The 20,711-nt window shown below is 39.7% G+C and overlaps 1 protein-coding gene across 13 annotated transcripts in view; it reads right to left on the reverse strand.

Annotated features, from left to right (window-relative positions):
* Positions 1 to 943: 943 nt before the first annotated feature.
* Positions 944 to 20,711, reverse strand: part of gulp1b (GULP PTB domain containing engulfment adaptor 1b) — a 355,986-nt gene continuing 336,218 nt past the window's right edge. For 11 of the 13 annotated variants that reach the window (XM_069934737.1, XM_069934735.1, XM_069934736.1 and 8 more), the window contains 3 exons: positions 18,399 to 18,534; positions 17,920 to 18,014; positions 944 to 8,142 (listed from right to left, as the gene is read on the reverse strand). In XM_069934737.1, coding sequence (XP_069790838.1) covers positions 8,071 to 8,142; positions 17,920 to 18,014; positions 18,399 to 18,534 — 303 coding nt within the window. In that variant the 3' untranslated portion in view covers positions 944 to 8,070. Of the gene's footprint in view, positions 8,143 to 11,102; positions 11,117 to 17,919; positions 18,015 to 18,398; positions 18,535 to 20,711 lie in introns of all 13 variants that reach the window. The other 2 variants (XM_069934742.1, XM_069934741.1) reach the window with 2 other exon arrangements.

Consider the following 20,711-nt stretch of genomic DNA (forward strand, 5'->3'; position numbering starts at 1 on the left):
GTCCTCCTGGGCATCCGCTCCACTCCCAAGGAAGATCTGCAGGCATCATCAGCTGAGCTGGTCTACAGTGCACCTCTGACACTACCTGGTGAGTTCATCAACGCACCTCACAATCCCTAGCGGTCACCGCACGAACTACTTCCTCACCTCAGGGTACGCTTGGACTCCTTCAAATTCCCACCTCCTCCCAGGCATGTCACCCGCCTATCTCACATTCCCGGCGAACTGCTTTTGGCGGAGTACATTTTTGTTTGGCAGGGCCCAACTGCGGCACCTCTGCAGCGACCATACAAGGGGCCATACAGGGTTGTACAGTGTTCTGGCTCGATGTTCACGCTGGACATGGGCGGCAGGCGGGAGCTGTTTACCATGGACAGGTTGAAGCCAGCGCACCTCGATCCCACCGAGCCCGTGGTCGTTGCCCAGCCCAAGAAGCGGGGCCGCCCAGCAAAAAAGAACATTGGCGCCAGTTCTGGTGGGGGGTGAGGGCTGTGTGGCGGCTCACCACAAGGCAGACAAACCGGCCCCAGTTGTAAGCCATGCAGTGGGGCAGCCGGCCAAAATGGCACCATCGGGGGTTTCCCTTCCTTCCAGCACAGGGCCCAGAAACCTGCACTGGGGGACCACGTGACACCCAGGTGATGTCAGCGCCCTCCAGCATGGTTCTCAGCCAGTTCTCAGCTGGGAGAGCCTGAAATAAACTAGTCTGCTCACTGAGCTCAACCCGTCTGGTTATGTGTGCTATTGCAAGAGCAGAGTAGCTGCTGCTACACTATCAACAAATTAATATTTTTAGCATGTTTTCTTGTCCTATCAGTATTCCCACACTCTTTGCTAATTAAACTTAATTGACATTTCTGTTACACACCTAACAAATTTCCCCAGCACTTTCATTCTTAGAAGCATTTGATGAGGCATCAATAGAAGTGAATTAGTCAATCTGCAATTTTTAAAAAGTTTATTGGAAAATGAGACTTTACAACTGATAGACGTTACACAGATATACTGTATTGTAGATACACTGTACTAATGCTCTCATTGTTTTGCATTATCACACTTCTCCCTTTCTCACCTGTCACTTATAAATCCTTCACTGTTAATACTCATGTGTATTACCTTATCTGTCTTAACCAATCTCCATCCCTATTTTGTCCCACAACTTACTCCTCCTGCCAGACTGATTTGAAACTGTAAATCCTTCAACTCTTCCCTCGTCCCCCTGCCTCTAAACAGTTCTGAGGAAGAATCTTGACCTAAAATATTCGCTGGTTTGTCTTTGTGAAGCACAATAGGCTGCAGACTCTGTGATTGTAGTAAAAATAGATCAAAACATTGGAGCAAATCAGCTGGTGTTTTCAGCATCTAAAAGAGACAAAGATATATTGCCGATGTTGCAGGCCTGAGCCCTCCTTCAAGGAAAAATCAGAAAAGACAAAAGCATGAAATATCAAAAAGTCTCAGAATTCAAACAATAGGGGAGGAATCTAGACAAATAAAAGGTGTTAATTGGATATAATAAGGTAGAATTTATCATGTGCAGAAGGATACAGGAAATGGAGAGACGACGGTGGGGGGGAGGGTTTCAATGAAATCCAGAGAAGTCTAAATCAATGCTATCCGGTTGGAGGCTGCCCATTCAGAAGATAAGGGGTTGGTCTTCCAATTTTTGATTGGAGAGACTGGACACAGGCTGCAAGATAGCTTTAACCATATAACCATTTACGGAGTGGAAACAGGTCATGTTGGCCTTTCGAGTCCGCACCGGTTCACTGATTTTGTGCGCCCTCTTCAGGCATTGGTGATTTTAAGTGTAGTGTATCTTTGAGAATTTTAACATCTATCCATAGGTTCTCTGTACTTTGGATGTGAAATCTCATATTAAAATATTCAAAAACATTGGCTGTGTGGGAGAAGTCAGTGAGTGGCTGTGGACAATTACTTTGTTGAGTACTTCGGCTTTGTCCACAATATCGTGGGTCTCCTAGTGGCCACCCATTTCAATTCTCCATCCCATTCCCCTGCTGACATGTCTGTCCATGGTCTCATGCACTGCCAAACTGAGACCACCCATAAACTGGAGGGACAACACCTCATCTTCTGACTGGGCAATTCCCAACCAGATGACATTAATATTGACTTTTTTTTATATGAAGGCTGCATCTGGCAATTGGAGTTTGGGGTCTCAGATAGTTGGATTTGAAAAGCTCAGATCAGCAGGAAGCTGATTGGGCAAAAGAGATCAAGTGATTCATGGAATTTGTGGCACGGGATGGTATTAATTCATTTCAACTCAGCAGTCAGTGGAGATGGCACTATTGACTCGAGTTCCACACAGCACTGTGTATGAAATTTACAACTAACTCATTTTTTTCCACAAACTCAATAAAAAGATGTCTATGCTATTTTATTTGTACTTGGCAAGTGTTCTTCCCCTATTTGAGTTTCCCTTTTACTGACCTTTAGCAAAATAATAGTTTTGCCACAGAACTCTGCTCAAAAGGTCCTCCTTCAAGTAACCTGGCGTTACTTGAAGAAACTCAGCAGGTCAAACTGTCTACACTGTACATTATTTTGCAAAGATAGTGATACGTAACCAACAGTTTGAGTTTGAGCCCTTCATCAAGGTACCAAATTTGGCCCATATCTCTCCTAACCTTTCCTATCCATGTACCCATCCAAATGCCTTTTAAATATTTTAATTATATTTTCCTCCACCACTTACGCTAGCAGTTTGTCCCATGTACCAACCACCCTATAACAGAGAAAAAAAATCCACTTGGGACCCCTTTAAATCATTCCCCTCTCACTTTAAACCAATGTCTTCTAGATTTAGCAACTGTGCAACAAAAAAAAAGCAGCTAGTAGTGTCATTTAATGCAGAATCATTTTAACTCCTGAGAATCCATTGGGAACTGAGGCCAAGTCCAACTAGGGAAACTCTTACACCAAAAATGAAGTTGGTAACTTTAAAACACATTTTCCTCCAAATAGGCTACCAGTATGGACATATCTACTGGACATGAATGACCCTATGTCCCCAAGAATCATTGGTGGTCTGTTTTCAATGCTCTCCACGATATGTAGCATCCTGGTACAAGGTCTACACAAAAGTTGATAACATGTCGCTTTGTATGGCCTAATATGAATAAAGATGTTAAGCAGTGGGCTAGGAGTTGCATCACTTGTCAGAAAGTCAAAGTTCACCATCAAACCAGAGCTCCCCTTGACTCATACACTACTCCAGATGCCAGATTTCAATATATACACATCAATCTGGTAGATAATGGGTACAGTTATATTCTCACCTGTATAGACCATTTTATCAGGTGGGCTGATGCTATACCTATTATACCTGTTGAGACGGTAGCCAGAGTTTTGGTCCACCACTTGGTAACACAATATGGCACACCATCTACAATCACGACAGACAGGAGATGATAGTTTGAGTCCCAACTTTTTCATGAACTGACCAATCTACTCAGTAGTACATGCACCTGCACAACAGCCTATCATCCTGTAGCGAATGGCATTGTTGAACCCTTTCATCGTCAACTTAAAGCAACATTTAAAGCCCAGCAGAACCAAAACCAGTGGTATGAGTACTTGCCAATTGTACTACTGGGCATCCGTATGATGGTAAAAAAAAAATCTGGGTTGCACACTGCCTGAACTTGGACAGATGGTTGCACCTGATCAATGATACCCGACACAACCAATTACGTTCATCAACTACGGCAGTACATGACAAATATCACTCCTGCCAAGACATGTACACAAACTTTCATAGCACGTACCAGCTGAGCTAGGTTTGTGATCATATGTATTTGTCAGATGCGATGCAGTACATCAACCCCTCCAGACATAATATACTGGGCCATGTAAAGTGATATGCAGGTCTCCCAAGTATTTCTTTCTTGATACACAAGGCAAGAGGGAGTCTGTTAGCCTTGACCGTCTTAAAGTTGCTCACTTAGATAATGAGTTTTTAGTTACATCAACAACCAGGAACAAACTAGTTGTGCCAGTGACCAGAAACATTATTACTAACTCTGATGGGGATAACATCTCCACCTGTAAAACAACATGGTCCGGGAGAAAATTACACTGGCCAGCTTGTTATGCACAATATTTCAACACCTGAAGGGACTCTTGATATTATATATCTGTAATTTTTCTTGTTATTGATTGCTTGTGCCCACACTTCATGCTCTTGTGATCTTGGAGTGGACTACTGTAGCAGATTTCAACAGGATTTTATCTGAAGGCTGCACCTGGCAATTGGAGACAGGCGATTCAGGCAGTTGGATTTGAAAAGCTCAGATCAGCATGAAGTTGAATGGGTAATAGAGATCAAGTGATACAGGGTGTAATTCAACTTATCAGTTTGTAGAGATGGGATTGACTGGAGCTCCACACAATACATGCAGCAGTGAATAGGAAATTTACAACTAACGAGTGTTTTTTTCCTCTACAGGTAAACCCCCACCCCACTGTCTTCTTCCTCTGTTGCCTCTCCTTTTGCACAGATGTGATAAATTCTACCTAGTCCCTTGTTATTGTCTAATTGACACCTTTCATTGGTCTGGATTCTGAGACTTTCTAGTAATATCCTGCTTCTGCCTTTTTACTATTTCATCTTCCCTGAAGAAGGGCTCCGGCCTAAAATGTCAGCAACATATCTTTGTTTCCTTTAGATGCTTCAATGACCAGCTGAGTTCCTCCAGCATTTTAGTGTATTTATACCGGTTTATGTTTATTTTTGTGACTACTGGTTTGCCTCCACCTTACAAAATGATGAAGAATATGACAGTTTGAATTTATGAAGCAAAATTAACTTTTTGGTTCAGCATATTTTATATATATATATATATATATATATATCTCCAATAGTACCAGATTCTGGTATAACACTGAAATAATTGTGAATCTAACATATTTTACTGGAATCTTTCATGAAATTGTGTTAATTCACTAGCAGTTATCCCAACAGATAATTCAACAAGTGTTACGCTCCCCATCTCCTACAAATTGCAATATAAATTTCAGAACAAGAAATAAGTTTTATGAAGCACATTTTTTATGTACTTGAATTTTACACATGTAAAGTTGGCTATTTTTGGTTAAAATCTGTACCTACAGAATAACATGAAAGATGCATCTTATTTCAAAAATATTAATAGCAAGTCACTGATAACATTAACAGTGATACATTATAATATCTTCACACTATAAACTGCATAAGAAAAATATTGGCAAACGTATGGATCTTGCTGATGAATAGGTTCTTAAGCAATGTTACTAAAATTCAAGAGAAAAATACTTTTTGATCGAGTGATAGGAGCAGGAATTTGCATGTTGCAAACAATATGATGGTTATATGAAATACCGACAGCATACAGCTACATTTATTATCATTCATAAAAATATTTCAATTCTCTGCACGGAATGTTAGATATAAATGATCCATTCTCATTGCACATCTCTTCACTTGTATATTGTTGAAGAACTACATTTAAGATAATGTACCTTAGTTCTATACTTATATCAATAAGCTTGGAGAAAAATAAAAAACTACAATTATATGTGGAGATCAAATTGCAATTAATGCTTGCACTTAATTTATTGTGGCTTTTGTAAAAATACCAGAAAGTTGCAAGGAATTGCTGTGAATAGTTAAATTCATTTATGCTTGAGGGGAAAAAACGGCTTTGATAAAACTTGGAAGTCAATGTGGAATTGTCCAAATACAAGGGAATTAGCTGCTTTCAGGAGTTGCAGAACTTAGTCACAGCCACCAGCAAAATTTAGCTGGATGTTACACTGAGCAGAATAGTACTGAGAAGACATCTTTTGGATCTCCATTGATACTTTGGATTCATCATGTTAATGGAAGTCTATGAGCACATATTTAAGCATGTCAATTAGTTATTGGTGTGAATGGACCCATTTCAAATTTGAAAATATTGTCCAAATGACTGGAAGAATTTGGACTCACACCAAATGTGGACAGAACAATGGCAAATGAAATTTGATATAAAGGCAATTTTAAAAAAAACACATTGAAAGATATCTATATTAGCTCAAAGAAACATTGAGACATACCTGCAAATAAAATTGTTACCATATTACACTAGTACAATGGAAATCAGAATGTCAAGCAGAATGAGCTCCACTGCCAAATCAATGAAAGGTCAGTTTGAAGACATTGCACTATGCTTTGTTCAGGTTCATATTTGAGTGGATTATGTTGAAATCCTGAAATTAGGCAGCACTGTTTGTGTAGCAGTTAGCAAAATGCTATTACAGGCCAGTGACTCAGGTTTGAATCTGGCACTGTCAGGAGTTTATACATTCTCCCTGTGTCTGTGTGGTTCTGGTTTTCTCCTACCCTTCAAAAACATACAGGGTTTGTCAGTTAATTGGCGTATTTGGGGCAACACGGCACGTGTTGCCCCGAAGGGCCTGTTATCGTGCTGTGTCTAAATTGAAATGTGAAAAGTTCTGGAAACTATCTACACTGACCTTTATTAAGAAATGAGTAAAGTATAAGGGTCACCAGTTTCAAAAAAGCTGACTGAGGAATGGACAGACATATAAATGCTAATTTGAGAGAAGGGTAGTTTCAGAAACCGCACAAGGGAAATGACTACTAACTTAAAAAAGACCTGTCAGAAATTATATTTTCATGTGAGAAATAATTGTCATCTGAAGTGGCTCTCGTGATATAGCTGCAGAATCAAAAGTTCTGATGGAGTCAATGGATGTATCCTCACAAAAATAGGATGGAAAATATGGTTTTATGTAACTTTGTCTATGCTACAACAGCTTCTAAGAGTGGATCCAACTTCGCTCGCCCAGCAAATATTAAGCGGTTGAATTTATGTGATCAGGAATCACTCTCTTGTCAAAAGTTCTAATGTTAACTTAGTCTTTAAATTAGACACAATTCTCATCCACTAGTGAAACAAGATCTTTCTTTAAATTATGGATCACATGCCCACCTATTTTAACAGGGGTCCACACAAAGCAATGCTGATAGCTTTCCTACCAGGATAAATTAGCAAGAGGGGGTACCTCCCACTGATTTAACTCCAATTGCCTGCTCTCACCTTTCTCAAGGATTTCAGGTGGAAGACCAATGGTGTGTATTGCAAATGTGGTCTAGAAGTTGAAAGGGTTCAGGCCCGTGTGCTGCTTGTTTCAGCATGTAACCATGATCAATGACCAAGGTTAAAATGAGTGTTTAAAATTAGGTTAACAAATGAAATGTCACAGAAGGTAACAAATCTGTATAAGATTTAAAGGAAAAAAAATATTTTAAACACTGCTAAGGTTGAAGCTAGTATGACAAAACAAGTTTGAATGAATTTGAATTCAATTTGGTTGTCTCAGCCGCCAAGTTTGGACAAAATATAATCCAGTTATTACATCCTCCTCCCAGGTAAAACACAAAAGTAATTACAAAGATATTTCTTTGTATTAAACTAGTTTCAGCACACTGAAACATAAACATACAAAAATACACTCTTCTAAGACCGGGAAACATAATAGTACAAAAGGAATAGATGGGGATTTTACAATGTGCAAGTTATTCTTCTCAATAAAAAATTTTGTTTTGTGGAGCTCATTCAAATTCTGTAGCAACACCATTGTTTCCCACCCTCTTCCCCCAACTCCAGTATGTATGATGGAGTTTGAACATAATGGGTTAGGTGTTACTGAATGAAGTTCATCATTTCAAACTCTACTGTAAAATATAGATGGAACATAACAGGTTTATCATCTATTCATCAAAAAACCCTTTTGAAATCTGCATCACCAAGATTCATTGCTTCATGTTTTTGTTATAAATGGTAGAATCTAAAGAACAGAGATGTTGCTTCATAAAATAACAGATTGTGTCCTAATATTAACCAGGAGCAATTTGCACAATTTAAAAGAGAAACAATGCAAGTCGATTTAAGTTCTAATCTGCATAATGATGCTTTTATCAAACTTTATGGAAAGCGAAAAGCATTTTGGCACTTCACTATTTTCAATCCAAGTGTGCAAATATTTAGTTCCTTAATGTCAGCACTTGCTGTCAAGAGGATCAAGTGAGAACACAGTGCCTTCCAAAGTTAGTCCCATTTTGAACCCCTCCTAAAAAAATGAAAAGGAAGAAAATGTTAAAATCACAGCAATTTCAACTGCAATCAGATTAAAAAAAAATAATTTTAAATACTTTTTTGAAGTTAGAGGTACAGCAGGAATAACAGGCCCTTCTGTCCATCCTGCCCAAATACATCCATATGACCAAATTAACCTACTAACCTGTACATGTCTTTGGAAACCTGAGTACCCAGAGGAAACCCTTGCAGAGAACAGACATGGGTAAAATGTTCAAATTGCTTACAGACAATACCGGATTCAAATCAGGGTTGCTGGAATGATAATCGGATTGTACTAACCACTATGCTGAATGCACCACCCTCTAATATACTCCGTAAACAAAAGAAATACTAGATCATTTTCTTTGTATAAATATTGGAACTTTAATTTTGTAAACTACTAGATTTACTTAATAAACTGCTGGCAGATCAACTTCAAGAACAGTAAAATAATAAATACTAACTACCTAAAGGTCATCAGCAAACATTAAATAAAGTAAAATTTTGGGATTAATTTTGGCCACCAGTACGGACCATTTATACAAAGCAGCACATAGAAAAAATAATAATTCTAGTGGAAAATCAGCAACTTGAAAACTAGAGCCAAATTTGATTGGACCCAGCTCACACTGAGCCATCCACCATAGCAGGACTAGGCTGCAGAAACTTCTGAGCCATCTTGATTCTACCTTGAGAAATGAATGAAAATGTTAAAAAATTAAATGAATGTAAAGTCTGTCATGGAAATTAAATGAAAGTTAGTTTAGAGAAATTTTGACTTTATAGTGAAGGTGAATAATAAGTGCTTCATCTATCACTGGTGCAAGGCTGAGGGGGCTAGATCTGAACTGCATTTGGCTCCTCATCTCCAGCAGCAGAGGACATCAAATAGGCTGCTCTCTAACTTGCAGCAGATCATGCTCTTCTATAGTGTAGTGAGAAGGCAGAAAGTTTAGCATGTGCTGACACACACAGTGGCTGAATATTTGCCTAATCATCATTTTTAAATAATTCTATTTCTAGAGAATATGAACATAATGGATTTAAAGGCAGAAATAATCAGTCCATTTATGAGACTTTTCAATATTAAATTATTTTCAAAGATTATCTACTTTTGTGGGTGTTTCTGTGATGAGCACATTGGAACTATTTTATTTTATGATGGGTGAAGCATCAGCAGTACAGGTTCATGGCGCAATTTGTGATTTTATTAATTTGGTTTGTTTTTCTCTTGCATTCTATATAATATTTTTTTAAAATTAACCACCCTCTCTTCCAATTTTTTTTTACATAAACCGCGTTTTAAGTATTTCTGATGCTCTAACACAGTGGTTCTCAACCTTTTTCTTTCCACTCACATACCACTTTAACAATTCCCTATGCCATCGATGCTCTGTGATTTGTAAGGGATTGCTTAAGGTGGGATGTGAGTGGAAAGAAAAAGTATGAAAACGACTGTTTTAATTGTACATAATTAACTTGTTATGTGCACTGTTTCATAACTCCAAAGGGAGTTTCTCAAACAAAATATTTTGGTAATAATTGGGTCTAGACCAGTGGTTCTTAACCCGCCCTTTCCACTCGCATACCACGTTAAGCAATCCCTTTCTAATCACAAAGCACTGATGGCAATAGGCATTATTTTAGTGAAAAGAAAAAGTTGAAAACCACTGCATGAGGGATGTGTTGTCAGGGGTTACATTTCTGCTTTGTTGGCATAACCAATGCAAATGATCACATTGCACTTGAAGTTTCTGTAACTTTTTGTAATCACTTCAACACATTATCCCATTTCACCCATTTTAAAAAAATGTCTGAGTCACCATACTGAATTAATCAGAATGATGAGTTTCCACTAACGGCCTCAGTTTTGTACTGTGTGTATCAAAAGCAATCAAGAACGTGGGATTTACTTCATTTTTCCTAAAGTGACGTCCTAGATAAGGTACTCCAGATTAACTTTTACTTCTCTTCCCCATCAGTAAATCCTTTTAAAATCTATATGTTTCTTGCTCATGTATTCTTGCACTCTGCTTTGCTTTTCATTATCAATGTTTGACCCTCTCACTAAATATTTTAGATTTCCCAAATCCTCAGTATTTCTACTTCATTTGGAAATGTTACTAATATTTTTCTTTGGAAAATATAGACCCTGATCTGTCAGACCCAAACTATTTCAGATCTCTTAGTGAGACAACACTCTCATCCCAGGAATTAACCTGGTTAATCTCCATTATACTGTCTCCAATATTCTCGTATGATTTCTTTTCAATAAAGGGACCAAATCATCCTACATCTTCCCCTCTCATCACCATCCAAGACCATCCAGGTGGGGGAGAGTTTCATCCAACCTAATCTACTGGAGTCGGTGGTCTCCAATATATTGATAAGATTCAGAGCAGATTGGGTGACCACATTGCTGAGCACTTGTACACTGTCTGCAGGTGAAAGCTCAAGTAGTTGGCAGCCACTTAAGTTTCCACATTCCCACACAGACCTCTCTGGATCGATTGTTTCCATCCATTCTTTATATCCTCCTCTACTTACTTTTCTGTCAAACCAGCTATCTACTGTGGGCCTCTTCCCCATCTCTCCCATCTTCACATCCAATAACCTATTGCCTTTCTCCATGCTCTTCTATGCTTAATTTCTCCTCTTCTCACCCAGTCTCAAAATGTTGCCCCAATTAGAAATGCTGAATGTCCATTTTTATCCATGGAGGCTGCCTGACCTGCTGAGTCGCGGCTGCTCCTCTTTCTTTCTTAGCTCAAGAGAAATGGCTGGATGCTCCAATGGGTTGTTGTTTTCTCATAATAAGACCATGTAAAGGTACTGTCACAGGATCTGTCATATTGTTTTTTTTCTAGTCGGACAAATGATGAATACAAGTAATACCAAATAAATAAAATCTCTTATCTGACGTAATCAATAGGTAAAGTACAGTATACCAACCATCGTTGACGCTGCTAGACACACATGGTAAGCATAAAAAAAGAATAAACAAAATTACAATCTTGCACAGTGAAACATTCCATGATTAAATATTTGTTTTTAGACTATTGCTAATTACAACTTGCTTTAAAATATTATTACTGTCTGTTTTCAAAGACATAACTGGCCAGTCAAGATTATTTTTGACATACCATATTTTTGCATTTGAAACTGTTGACCTACACATGGCTTAGATCCATCTTAAAATAAGATGGCACATACCAGTGTTCAGAGATGATTTTGCATGCAGTTTGTTTAAATTGATGGACACTTTTCTCATTTTATGAGGAGGAAAATAAAATGATCCATTGTAGCATCCAGCCATTTCCCTTGAGCAAAGAAAGAGGAGCAGGTCAGGCAGCATTCATGGAGAGAACAGGGATTCAGCATTTCTGGCTGGGTGAGAAGAGGAGAAATGAAGCATAAGAGGCTGGGGATACGCTGAGAGGCAATAAGTTATTGGATGTGAAGATGGGAGAGGTGGGGAGACTGATGGGGAAGAGGCCACAGTAGGTAGGTGGTTTGAAAGAAAAGCCAGTACAGGAGGATAATAAGGAACAGATGGAAATGATTGAACCAGATAGGAATGTGTGGGAATGTGGAAAAGAATCTTAAGACATTTCTTAAGACTTATTTTGATTGTGCTATATTCTTATTCGTCCAGGAAATGTCCATCAATTTAAACACACTGCATGCAAAATCATCTCTGAACACTGGTAAGTACATCGGAGACCCCATCCAAAACCACATAAATATTCATTGAACATATTGAAGAACTACAAAACTATCTTTGACTATTTAAAAACTAATTTTTAAAAAAAGGAGGTAGTTTTGTAATGAACAGAAAAGACCTTGAAGGGACAGCAAAAACATTGAAATAACTTGTTTAAAGACAAAATGTCACAACAGAAATCGAAACACTATTAAGATTAATGTGTTTACAATGTAGAGGCAGAATTTGTTAGGGAAAGAAGTCTGTCTTATTTGAAGCAGGAATTGTAACATTTTGCTCTTGACTTAAAAATAATAAGAGAAATAAAATAGTACAGAAACTGGTCTTCCTATTAACACAGCTAAACATAAGAATTCTTCACTGGAATCTAATTTGACTTTAGTAAAGCCTAAAATAATCGAACCACAAAAGTTAACTGCAATTTAAGGTTTTCTCATGAGTTCTATTTGGACTTGAAACATACATTTTAGATTATATTTTCTCTTATCCTTAGCTGTAATTTAGGAGGTCTGCAATATTTCCCCTCTAACAGCCACCTATCTGTTTAGCCTGAGAGATGAGCTTCTGAAACAAATCAGCCTCATTTTGATGACTATCAATCTCATTTCAGCTCAACAGCAGGATATAATGGATTCTGAAAAATCAGGAGACATCAGTTCTGGTTCTGGATGAGAGCTCAAATCTAGGCAGGGAAATGTCAAATAAGAGTGGGAATGGAAAAGTTGTAGTTGTGTTACTTGGCCAATGGGAAAGAGTCAAAAGATTCAATTATTAGTTGAAATGGATCATGGAGTTCATTGGAAATTAATAAACTTCAGTCCAATTAGCCAAAAATCCAAAATCCCATGACTTTTTCCACACCTTTTGTTTTAAAATGTGCAAGGATGCTGTAGTCAACACAGTATAAACAATAATTAAAATCTACAAACTCAAATTAAGTTATTCACATGCACCTTCCTACAATGGAGTATTTTCAAAAATATCTGCCATCAATAGAATGGGTAGCAGCATATGATGTGTTCAGACAGCATATGTTAAGCACAGGGTTATAGATATGAAGAAGCATGTATAGCTTTTTTAAATGAACTATGCCCATTGTACATTCTTGTTCCCCACCTTCCATCAACTCTCCCCTTTCCAACATTTTTGCAATCTTTTGTTGTGACTTTTTTTTTGTTTGAATGAAAGACCAAGAACAAAAATGTTGAAATGTAAGGGAAAAGCTAACTTGCACTGTTATTTCCTGTTGTTGTAAGAAACAATGCTTAAAAGTTGCATGGACCAAGAAATTCTCTGAATTTAATTGGTATAATGAAATTCAATTTATAGCAGCTAAGATGGAGTCATTCATCAAGCTAATTTCAGTGTCCTCACACACCAACTTTAATGAAGCCATAAACATGGAGTTTTTACACTCTGGAATGTCTGCACAAATTCAACTGTAGGAGAAGAGTGACATCTAACACACAATTCTGCTGAACATCCCCCAATGTAGAATGTCATTAAGCAAGGATTGATCATCTTGGATGAGCTGCTCAAACTTTCGATCAAGTCCAAAATACTCAAGCCTGTGAATGATACAAAGCGGTGGCAAGGTGGGCAGAGGGACTTCAAAGGATGTAGATGGATTAAATAAAAACGCAAAACCAAATGGAACACCCATGGAAAAATGAAAGATCATTCTCTTTGGATGAAAAAATAGAATGGCAAATTATTTTTCAAATGGTGAAAGATGAAAGGCATTGATGTTGAGAAGAGCAACACACAAAATGCTGGAGGAACATCATAGTTCAGGCAGCACCTTTACTGTATTTTGTGCATTGCCCCAGTTTTTTAGCATCTGCAGTCTCACTTGTTTACCAATATTACCCTTGGCCTGTTTCCCCACTCGAGGGCAAGATACCTTCCTCTGGAGAAGCTCCAGTGGGTGAAGGAGGAATTCAGGAAGCTGGAGGAGCTCTGTATCCTACGGTGGTCAGACAGCCCATGGGCTTCTCCACTGCACATGGTACCCGAATCAACAGGGGGTTGGAGACCATGTGGTGACTACCATCAGCTCAGCGAGGCCATAAACAATGTATCCATACCCTGTACTGCATATGCAGGACTTTGTAGCTAACCTGTACCCCAATGGTATCCAAGACTGCTATCACCCTGTTTGGCCTCCTCAAATTCCTCAGAATGCAGTTTGGGCTAAAGACTGCCATACAGACCTTCCAGCGACTCATGAATGCAGTGGGCAGAGACCTGGACGGCACCTTTGTGTACCTGGATGTCATCCTGGTGTTGAGCAGGAACTAACAGGAGCATATGACGCACTTTCGCAACCTCTTCGCCTGACTAAGCGAATTTGGCCTGATGATCAACCCAGCCAAATGCCACTTTGGATTGGAGGCCATCGACTTGCTGGTCCACAGGATAATCAGGGAAGAAGCCACACTGCTACCCAGTAAAGCAGGCGCCATCCGGTTATTCCACAGGGCCAACATGACCAAGGGATTACAGTAGTTCATGGGGATGATCAATTCCTATCACAGGTTCATTCCCCTCATGCGGCCATTGTTCACCCAGATGGCAGGCAAGGTGAAGGACATCACCTGGGACAAGGAGTCAGCAGAAGCCTTTGAAGGCCAAGGAAGCCCTGGCAGATGCCACATCCCAGATCCCAGATCAGAAGCTCCAACTTCCCTGATGGTGGATGCCTCAGGAATGGCGATTGGCAGAGTTCAGGTGCAGCAGATCAAAGGAAGTTGGCGGCCGCTGGCTTTCTTCAAATACCTGCAGCCTCCAGAACTGAAGTACAGCACATTCGACAGAGCTACTGGTACTGTACTTGGCCATCCGCCACTTTTGGTACTTCCTAGAGGGCAGGTTCTTCACAGCTTTCACAAGAAAGCCCCTGACTTTCGCCTTGGCTAAGATCTTGGACCCCTGGGTCGGTCCGTCAGCAATGACACCTCTCTTGCATCTCAGAGTACATCACAAATGTAAGGCATGTCTCGGGCAAGGACAACATGGTGGCCGATGCACTGTCCAGGCAAAGTATTGACATGATATCAAAGGGAGTGGACTTTGTGGCACTGGCAGAGGCGTAGCAGAAAGATGAGGAGATGCCCCAAAATAGGACTGCAGTTCCAGGACATCTCAGTCTGCACAAGTAATGCCACCCTCCTGGGCGACATGGCCTCCGATCAGGTCAGACCCATTATCCCAGTGGCTTGGAGACGTCAGGTTTTTGACTCCATCCACGAACTGAGTCACCCATCCATCAGGACCACAGTCTGGCTGGTGTCCAGCAAGTATGTGTGGTGTGGAATGAGGAAACTGATCAGTGGATGGATGGGCAAAGGTGTGCATGCTGGGCCAAACAACCAAGGTACCGCAGCACACCAAGACCCCACCCCAGCACTTTGAGCCCATAGAATGAATGTTCAACCACATGGACATAGTAGGACCCTTGCTGGCATCCTAGGGTTTTGGTTATCAGTTCACAATCGTCGCCAACTTCACCAGGTGGCCAGAAGCAGTCCCACTAGCAGACACGTCCATAACCTTGTGCGCCAATGTCCTCATCTCATCCTGGGTGTCATGATTTGGTTTACCATCCATCATCAAATCTGACAAAGGGGCCCAGTTCACCTCCAGTCTGTGGTCTGACCTTGCCAGCCTGTGGGATGCCCAGCTGCATTACACAACAGCTTACCACCTACAGTCCAATGGGTTGGTGGAGTGCTTCCACAGTCACCTCAAAACTGCACTCATGACCAGACTCCAAGGACCCAACTGGGTAGATGAGCTACCATGGGCACTGTTGAGCATCCACACAGCACCCAAGGAGGATCTCAACTCCTCTTTGGCCGGATTTGTCTACGGAACTGTACTGGTGGTCCTGGAGGAATTCGTACCATCTCCAGATGGACATCAGGATGACTTGGCAGCATTCCTCAGAAGGTTAAAGGAAAGAGTTGGCAACCTGGCCCCAATTCCACCTTCCAAGTACAGACATGCGAGGACCAACATACCCAAAGACCTGCAGGACTGAGAGTATGTTTTCATTTGCAGGGGTCCACATCGTCCACTACTTCAGAGGCTATATGAGGGTCGGTTCCGGGTCATCTATTAACAATGGGGCCACATTTGAGCTGGAGGTCAGAGGCATGATGGAGGTCTTCACCACAGACAGGCTGAAGCTGGCACACCTGGACCTGATGCACCAGGTCGGGACACCATCACCATGCTGAAGAGGCAGGCCACCAATGGCTGCAGAGATCTTTCCTCTGGGCATGAAGGATAATAAGGACAATACTGCCAGTTCTTGGAGGGTGGGGGTGTCATGTGGCAGCCCACAGTGGTGCTGATCAAGCTGGCACTCTGGGTGGCGAGTGCAACCATAGGCCAGCAGCCTGTGCAGTGACCCTGGCCCCAATGGGCGAACCAACAGGTGAACAGCAAGGGCATCTTAAAGGCCAGTGACCCCAAAATGGCACTGGCCTTGCTGCACAGCCAACAGACAGGGACAGCGCATGGGAAGAAGGGGATTGTTATGCAGAAAAGTACCCATGCGTGGGAAACCCGCTTTTGTTATCCATGTTGTGATGTCAGCCAAGGGGGGCTATGGCAGGAACAGTGTAAGTATAAAAGTCAGGACTGAGCCCTAATAAAACAGAGCTTAACCTGACTATACTATGTGTGTGTGTCTTCTTTCAAGTAGCACACGACTACATAATGCCCTTATATGACCACATCTAGGACAGTGGGTATAACTTAAATATCCCCACCTTTGAAAGGATATGCTGACAAAAAAATCATCAAAATTCAATGCATTAATTCCAAAGAAGGGTATTTTGCAATTATGAAACATTAAATATGGTGATACTGCTGCATTTCTGGAAAAAAATATCTCCAGACGAATACAACTGTTCTTTTGCAATTGGCTAATCGTACATGAAAGTTAAAAATCTTAGGTTTTTGTTTGGAGAAATATCCAACATGACCGTGTAAATGTATAGTTTGTGTGTGTATATGTTTAAAATATTAAAGTGTGTTCTAACTCAAAATGCAGCAAGGGAGCTGTTTTCAAAAAAAAGCAAAATACCCAGAGTTAGACAACCAATCCATTAAATATTGGAGAATATTCAAGTGGTCAATTTACATTTTCCTGATCTTTTTTTTTCCTAAGATTCATGCCTGTTGAAATCCACAGGTGTGTTCCATGTGCATGGAGTGAGGAAATGTTTTTTTGTCAATTTGGGATATAATTGAATTTCTAGCTTTATATATTTAAACTGCTTTTGCGCGAAACATATTATGAAAGGAAATATGATTATCTGAATATTTCTCACAGTTAACTTTAAATAAGAATGATCCTTGGGCTACTCTACAACTTAGAGAAATTGTGAGACATTTTACTTCCTCGTGGTATAGTTGCTGATCACTGAGCAATGGATCAGAATTTAACTTGCTATTTTTGGCTGGACTGGCTTTCAAACTTTAGGAAACAGGATTGTGCAAATGTACACAAGAAGAAGCTGTTGAAAAATGTTCCTTTCATAACCGTGAGAATGTATCCTTGGCCAAATCTAACACCATTATCTTAACTTAAAAAAAAGCACAGACGCACACTCAAAAATGCACTCCCTATTTTGTACAATTGTGAAGCTTAAGGATAGTTTGCATTAACAAAATGCCTCGCTTAAATTTGTTTATGCAATCAGCACCCTTGTAAGATATTCATCCCATATTGACATCGGTTTCAAATTGTTTTCTCTAGGAAGTGTGTACCTTTTCGATTATGCAGTTCATGGTTCTGTAATAATTCTCTTTTAAAAATACTGCACTTAAATTGTTGATTTCTGACAATTTGTAGTGTTTATAACCTTGTAATGTGCAATACCTGTACTCTTCACATTGCATTACACCATATAGTAAATGGATTCACTTAATAATTTTGGTTCAAGATTTGAATTTTAGCTTGCAAAATCATATTCTTAATAAGTGGGGAAAAAATCCCTGTGAACTGCTCACTGAGCACCTCGATTTATTCACCTGCATTTCATCCAGTTTGGACTGAATGTCTGGTGGAAAGTCTCCACCAACAGAGATGAAAGGATCAAATGGCTCAGCCCCAAAAATATCTCTTTCTGTAAAAGATAATAAAGAATGCTTTTAGTCTTTGCAAAATTGAAAATCGTAATCAATATAGTTATTAGATTACCTGAAATTACACACTTATTGAACAGTTTTTATTTTAGAATTAATTGCTGACTACTTAAAAATAAATAAATATTTGACACCAACTTTGAAAATAATATAATTCAACTCCTGCAATCCAGAAAGCAGCTTAACATATTTTAAAACATGAAAAATCTAAGAAAATGATTAGATAACAAACTAAAATAGCAAATTTTCCAAGCACCATTTATCAATAAAAAAAAATACAGGACATCTATAAATAACAAAATATTGCAAAATGATAAAAAGTTCAAATATCAGACTGACTTTAAAGTTGTGTTTTCAGAACTCACTGGTCTCAGATGATCTAATGGGTAAAGGAGGGAGTTCGGTGCCATTACTGGATGGTATTGGTAAAAGAGGCGATGCTGGTGAAAATGGAACCATATCAAATAGGTCTGTGCTTGGAGATGGAGGAGCCATGACCCTCTAGTACAAGACAAACAAGAAATTAGGAGCAATGGAGTTATTACCATTCTAAATGATTTCATCAATTAAAAAGTTACTGAAGTTCAATATTTAACATTCAAATAAAGCATGCAGTAAGCCTTTTTAAGCATCAATACAGCAAGACACTAATATAAACACCAAACATCTTGTTGATGGATGAACTGAAATGGACAGAAGAAATTTGTGGATTTGGAACAAAAGTTAAAAGCTAAAGAAGTTCCCCCAAATAATTTTCGTAGCATTCGAGAATATTTGGAAGAAAACCAACAATGCTCTTAGTTGTGCGCACAAATGCAATCCTCCTTTTTAATGCAAGGTTAAATTGTTGCCCTGTAGTGGAGAATTCAGTGTGATTATAGTTAAGTAAGGATATCAAGGGATACAGAATTGCAGCAAATAAACAAGAAGCTTAGATCCGTGAGCTGTCTGAATTACAACACGGATTAAAGGGTCTGAACGGTTTATTCCTGTTCCTATTAAGGAACAAAATATAAGATGGGAGTCATTTATACGAAAGTGTTTGTCAACAATATTGAAGACTCTAAAATTTGTTTTATTTTTGAGCGATTGCAATGTAGACCACACTCAAGTTTTAAGATGTTGATCCAGAATATAGATGCTGTGTTTCAACCTTTAACTTGTAAATTTAAATTGAATATAACTTTAGAAAAATCATGTTTAATTTTTAAAGCCTTGGAAGCATAGAACACACAGCACAAAAACAGGCCCCTTTGGACCTTCTAATCTGTGCTGAATCATTTTGTTTGCCTAGTCCCACTGACCTTCACCCAGTCCATAACCCTCCTACCTCTCCCATCCATGCACCTGGCCAAATTCCTCTTAAATGTTCAAATTGAGCCCACATTCACCAACTCAGCTGGTAGATTGCTTCACATTCCCACCGCTCTGAAGTTCCCCTTCAACTTTTCCCCTTTCACTCTTAACCTATGTACTTTGGGTTGTATCTCCTCTCTCCTCAGTTTAAAAAGCCTACCTATATTTACTTTGTCTATCTCCCTAATAATTTTAAATACCTCTATCAAATCTCCCCTCATCTACACTCCAGGGAATAAAGTCAAAAACTGTTTAACCTTTCCTGTCATTGAGTTCCTGTAATCTGAGGATCATTCTAGTAAATCTTGCCTACACTCTCTTGTGTTTAGTGACCAAAACTGCACACAATACTCCAAATTTGGCCTCACCAAACATTATACTTCAAATTAATTACTCTTGATTCTCTGCTCAATGATTAAGGTCTCAAAACTTTTGGGAACCCAGCTGTCACATAATGACCTTGCTGCTCACTTAGAAACATAGAAGATAGGAGCAGGAGTAGGTCATTCGACCCTTCGAGCCTGCTCCGCCATTCAACGAGATCATGGCTGATCTTAAAGTTCAGTACCCCGTCCGCACCTTCTCTCCGTAACTTTTAATACCTTTATACTGAAGAAATATATCTAATTCCCTCTTAAATATATTTAATGAACCTGCCTCTACTGCCCTCTGTGGCAATGAATTCCACAGATTCACCTCCCTCTGGGTAAAGAAATTCCTCCTCATCTCGGTCCTAAATGGTTTGCCTATTATACTCAAACCATGGCCCCGGGTTCTGGATTTTCCCATCATTGGAAACATCCCATCTGCATCCACTCTGTCCAGTCCTGCCAGAATTTTATATGTCTCTATGAGATCCCCTCTCAATCTTCTAAACTCCAGCGAGTACAATCCCAATTTGCGCAATCTTTCCTCATAAGTCATTCCTGCCATTCCAGGTATCAGCCTGGTGAATCGCCTCTGCACTCCCTCCATTGCAAGAACATCCTTCCTTAGATAAGGTGACCAAAACTGCACACAATACTCCAGGTGGGGTCTCACCAAGGCCCTGTACAGCTGCAGTAAGGTATCCTTGTCCCTATACTCAAATCCTCTTGATATGAAGGCCAATATACCATTTGCCTTTTTAACCGCCTGCTGTTCCTGCATGCTCACCTTCAGAGACTGATGTACAAGTACCCCTAGGTCTCTCTGCACTTCCCCATCTCTTAATCTATTGCCATTCAAATAGTAATCTGCCCTCCGGTTTGTATTACCAAAGTGGATAACCTCACATTTATCCACATTGTAGTGCATTCGCCATGTATCTGCCCAGTCCCTCA

This window comes from Narcine bancroftii, chromosome 4 (genome assembly GCF_036971445.1).
Source record: "Narcine bancroftii isolate sNarBan1 chromosome 4, sNarBan1.hap1, whole genome shotgun sequence".
Lineage (NCBI taxonomy): Eukaryota > Metazoa > Chordata > Chondrichthyes > Torpediniformes > Narcinidae > Narcine > Narcine bancroftii.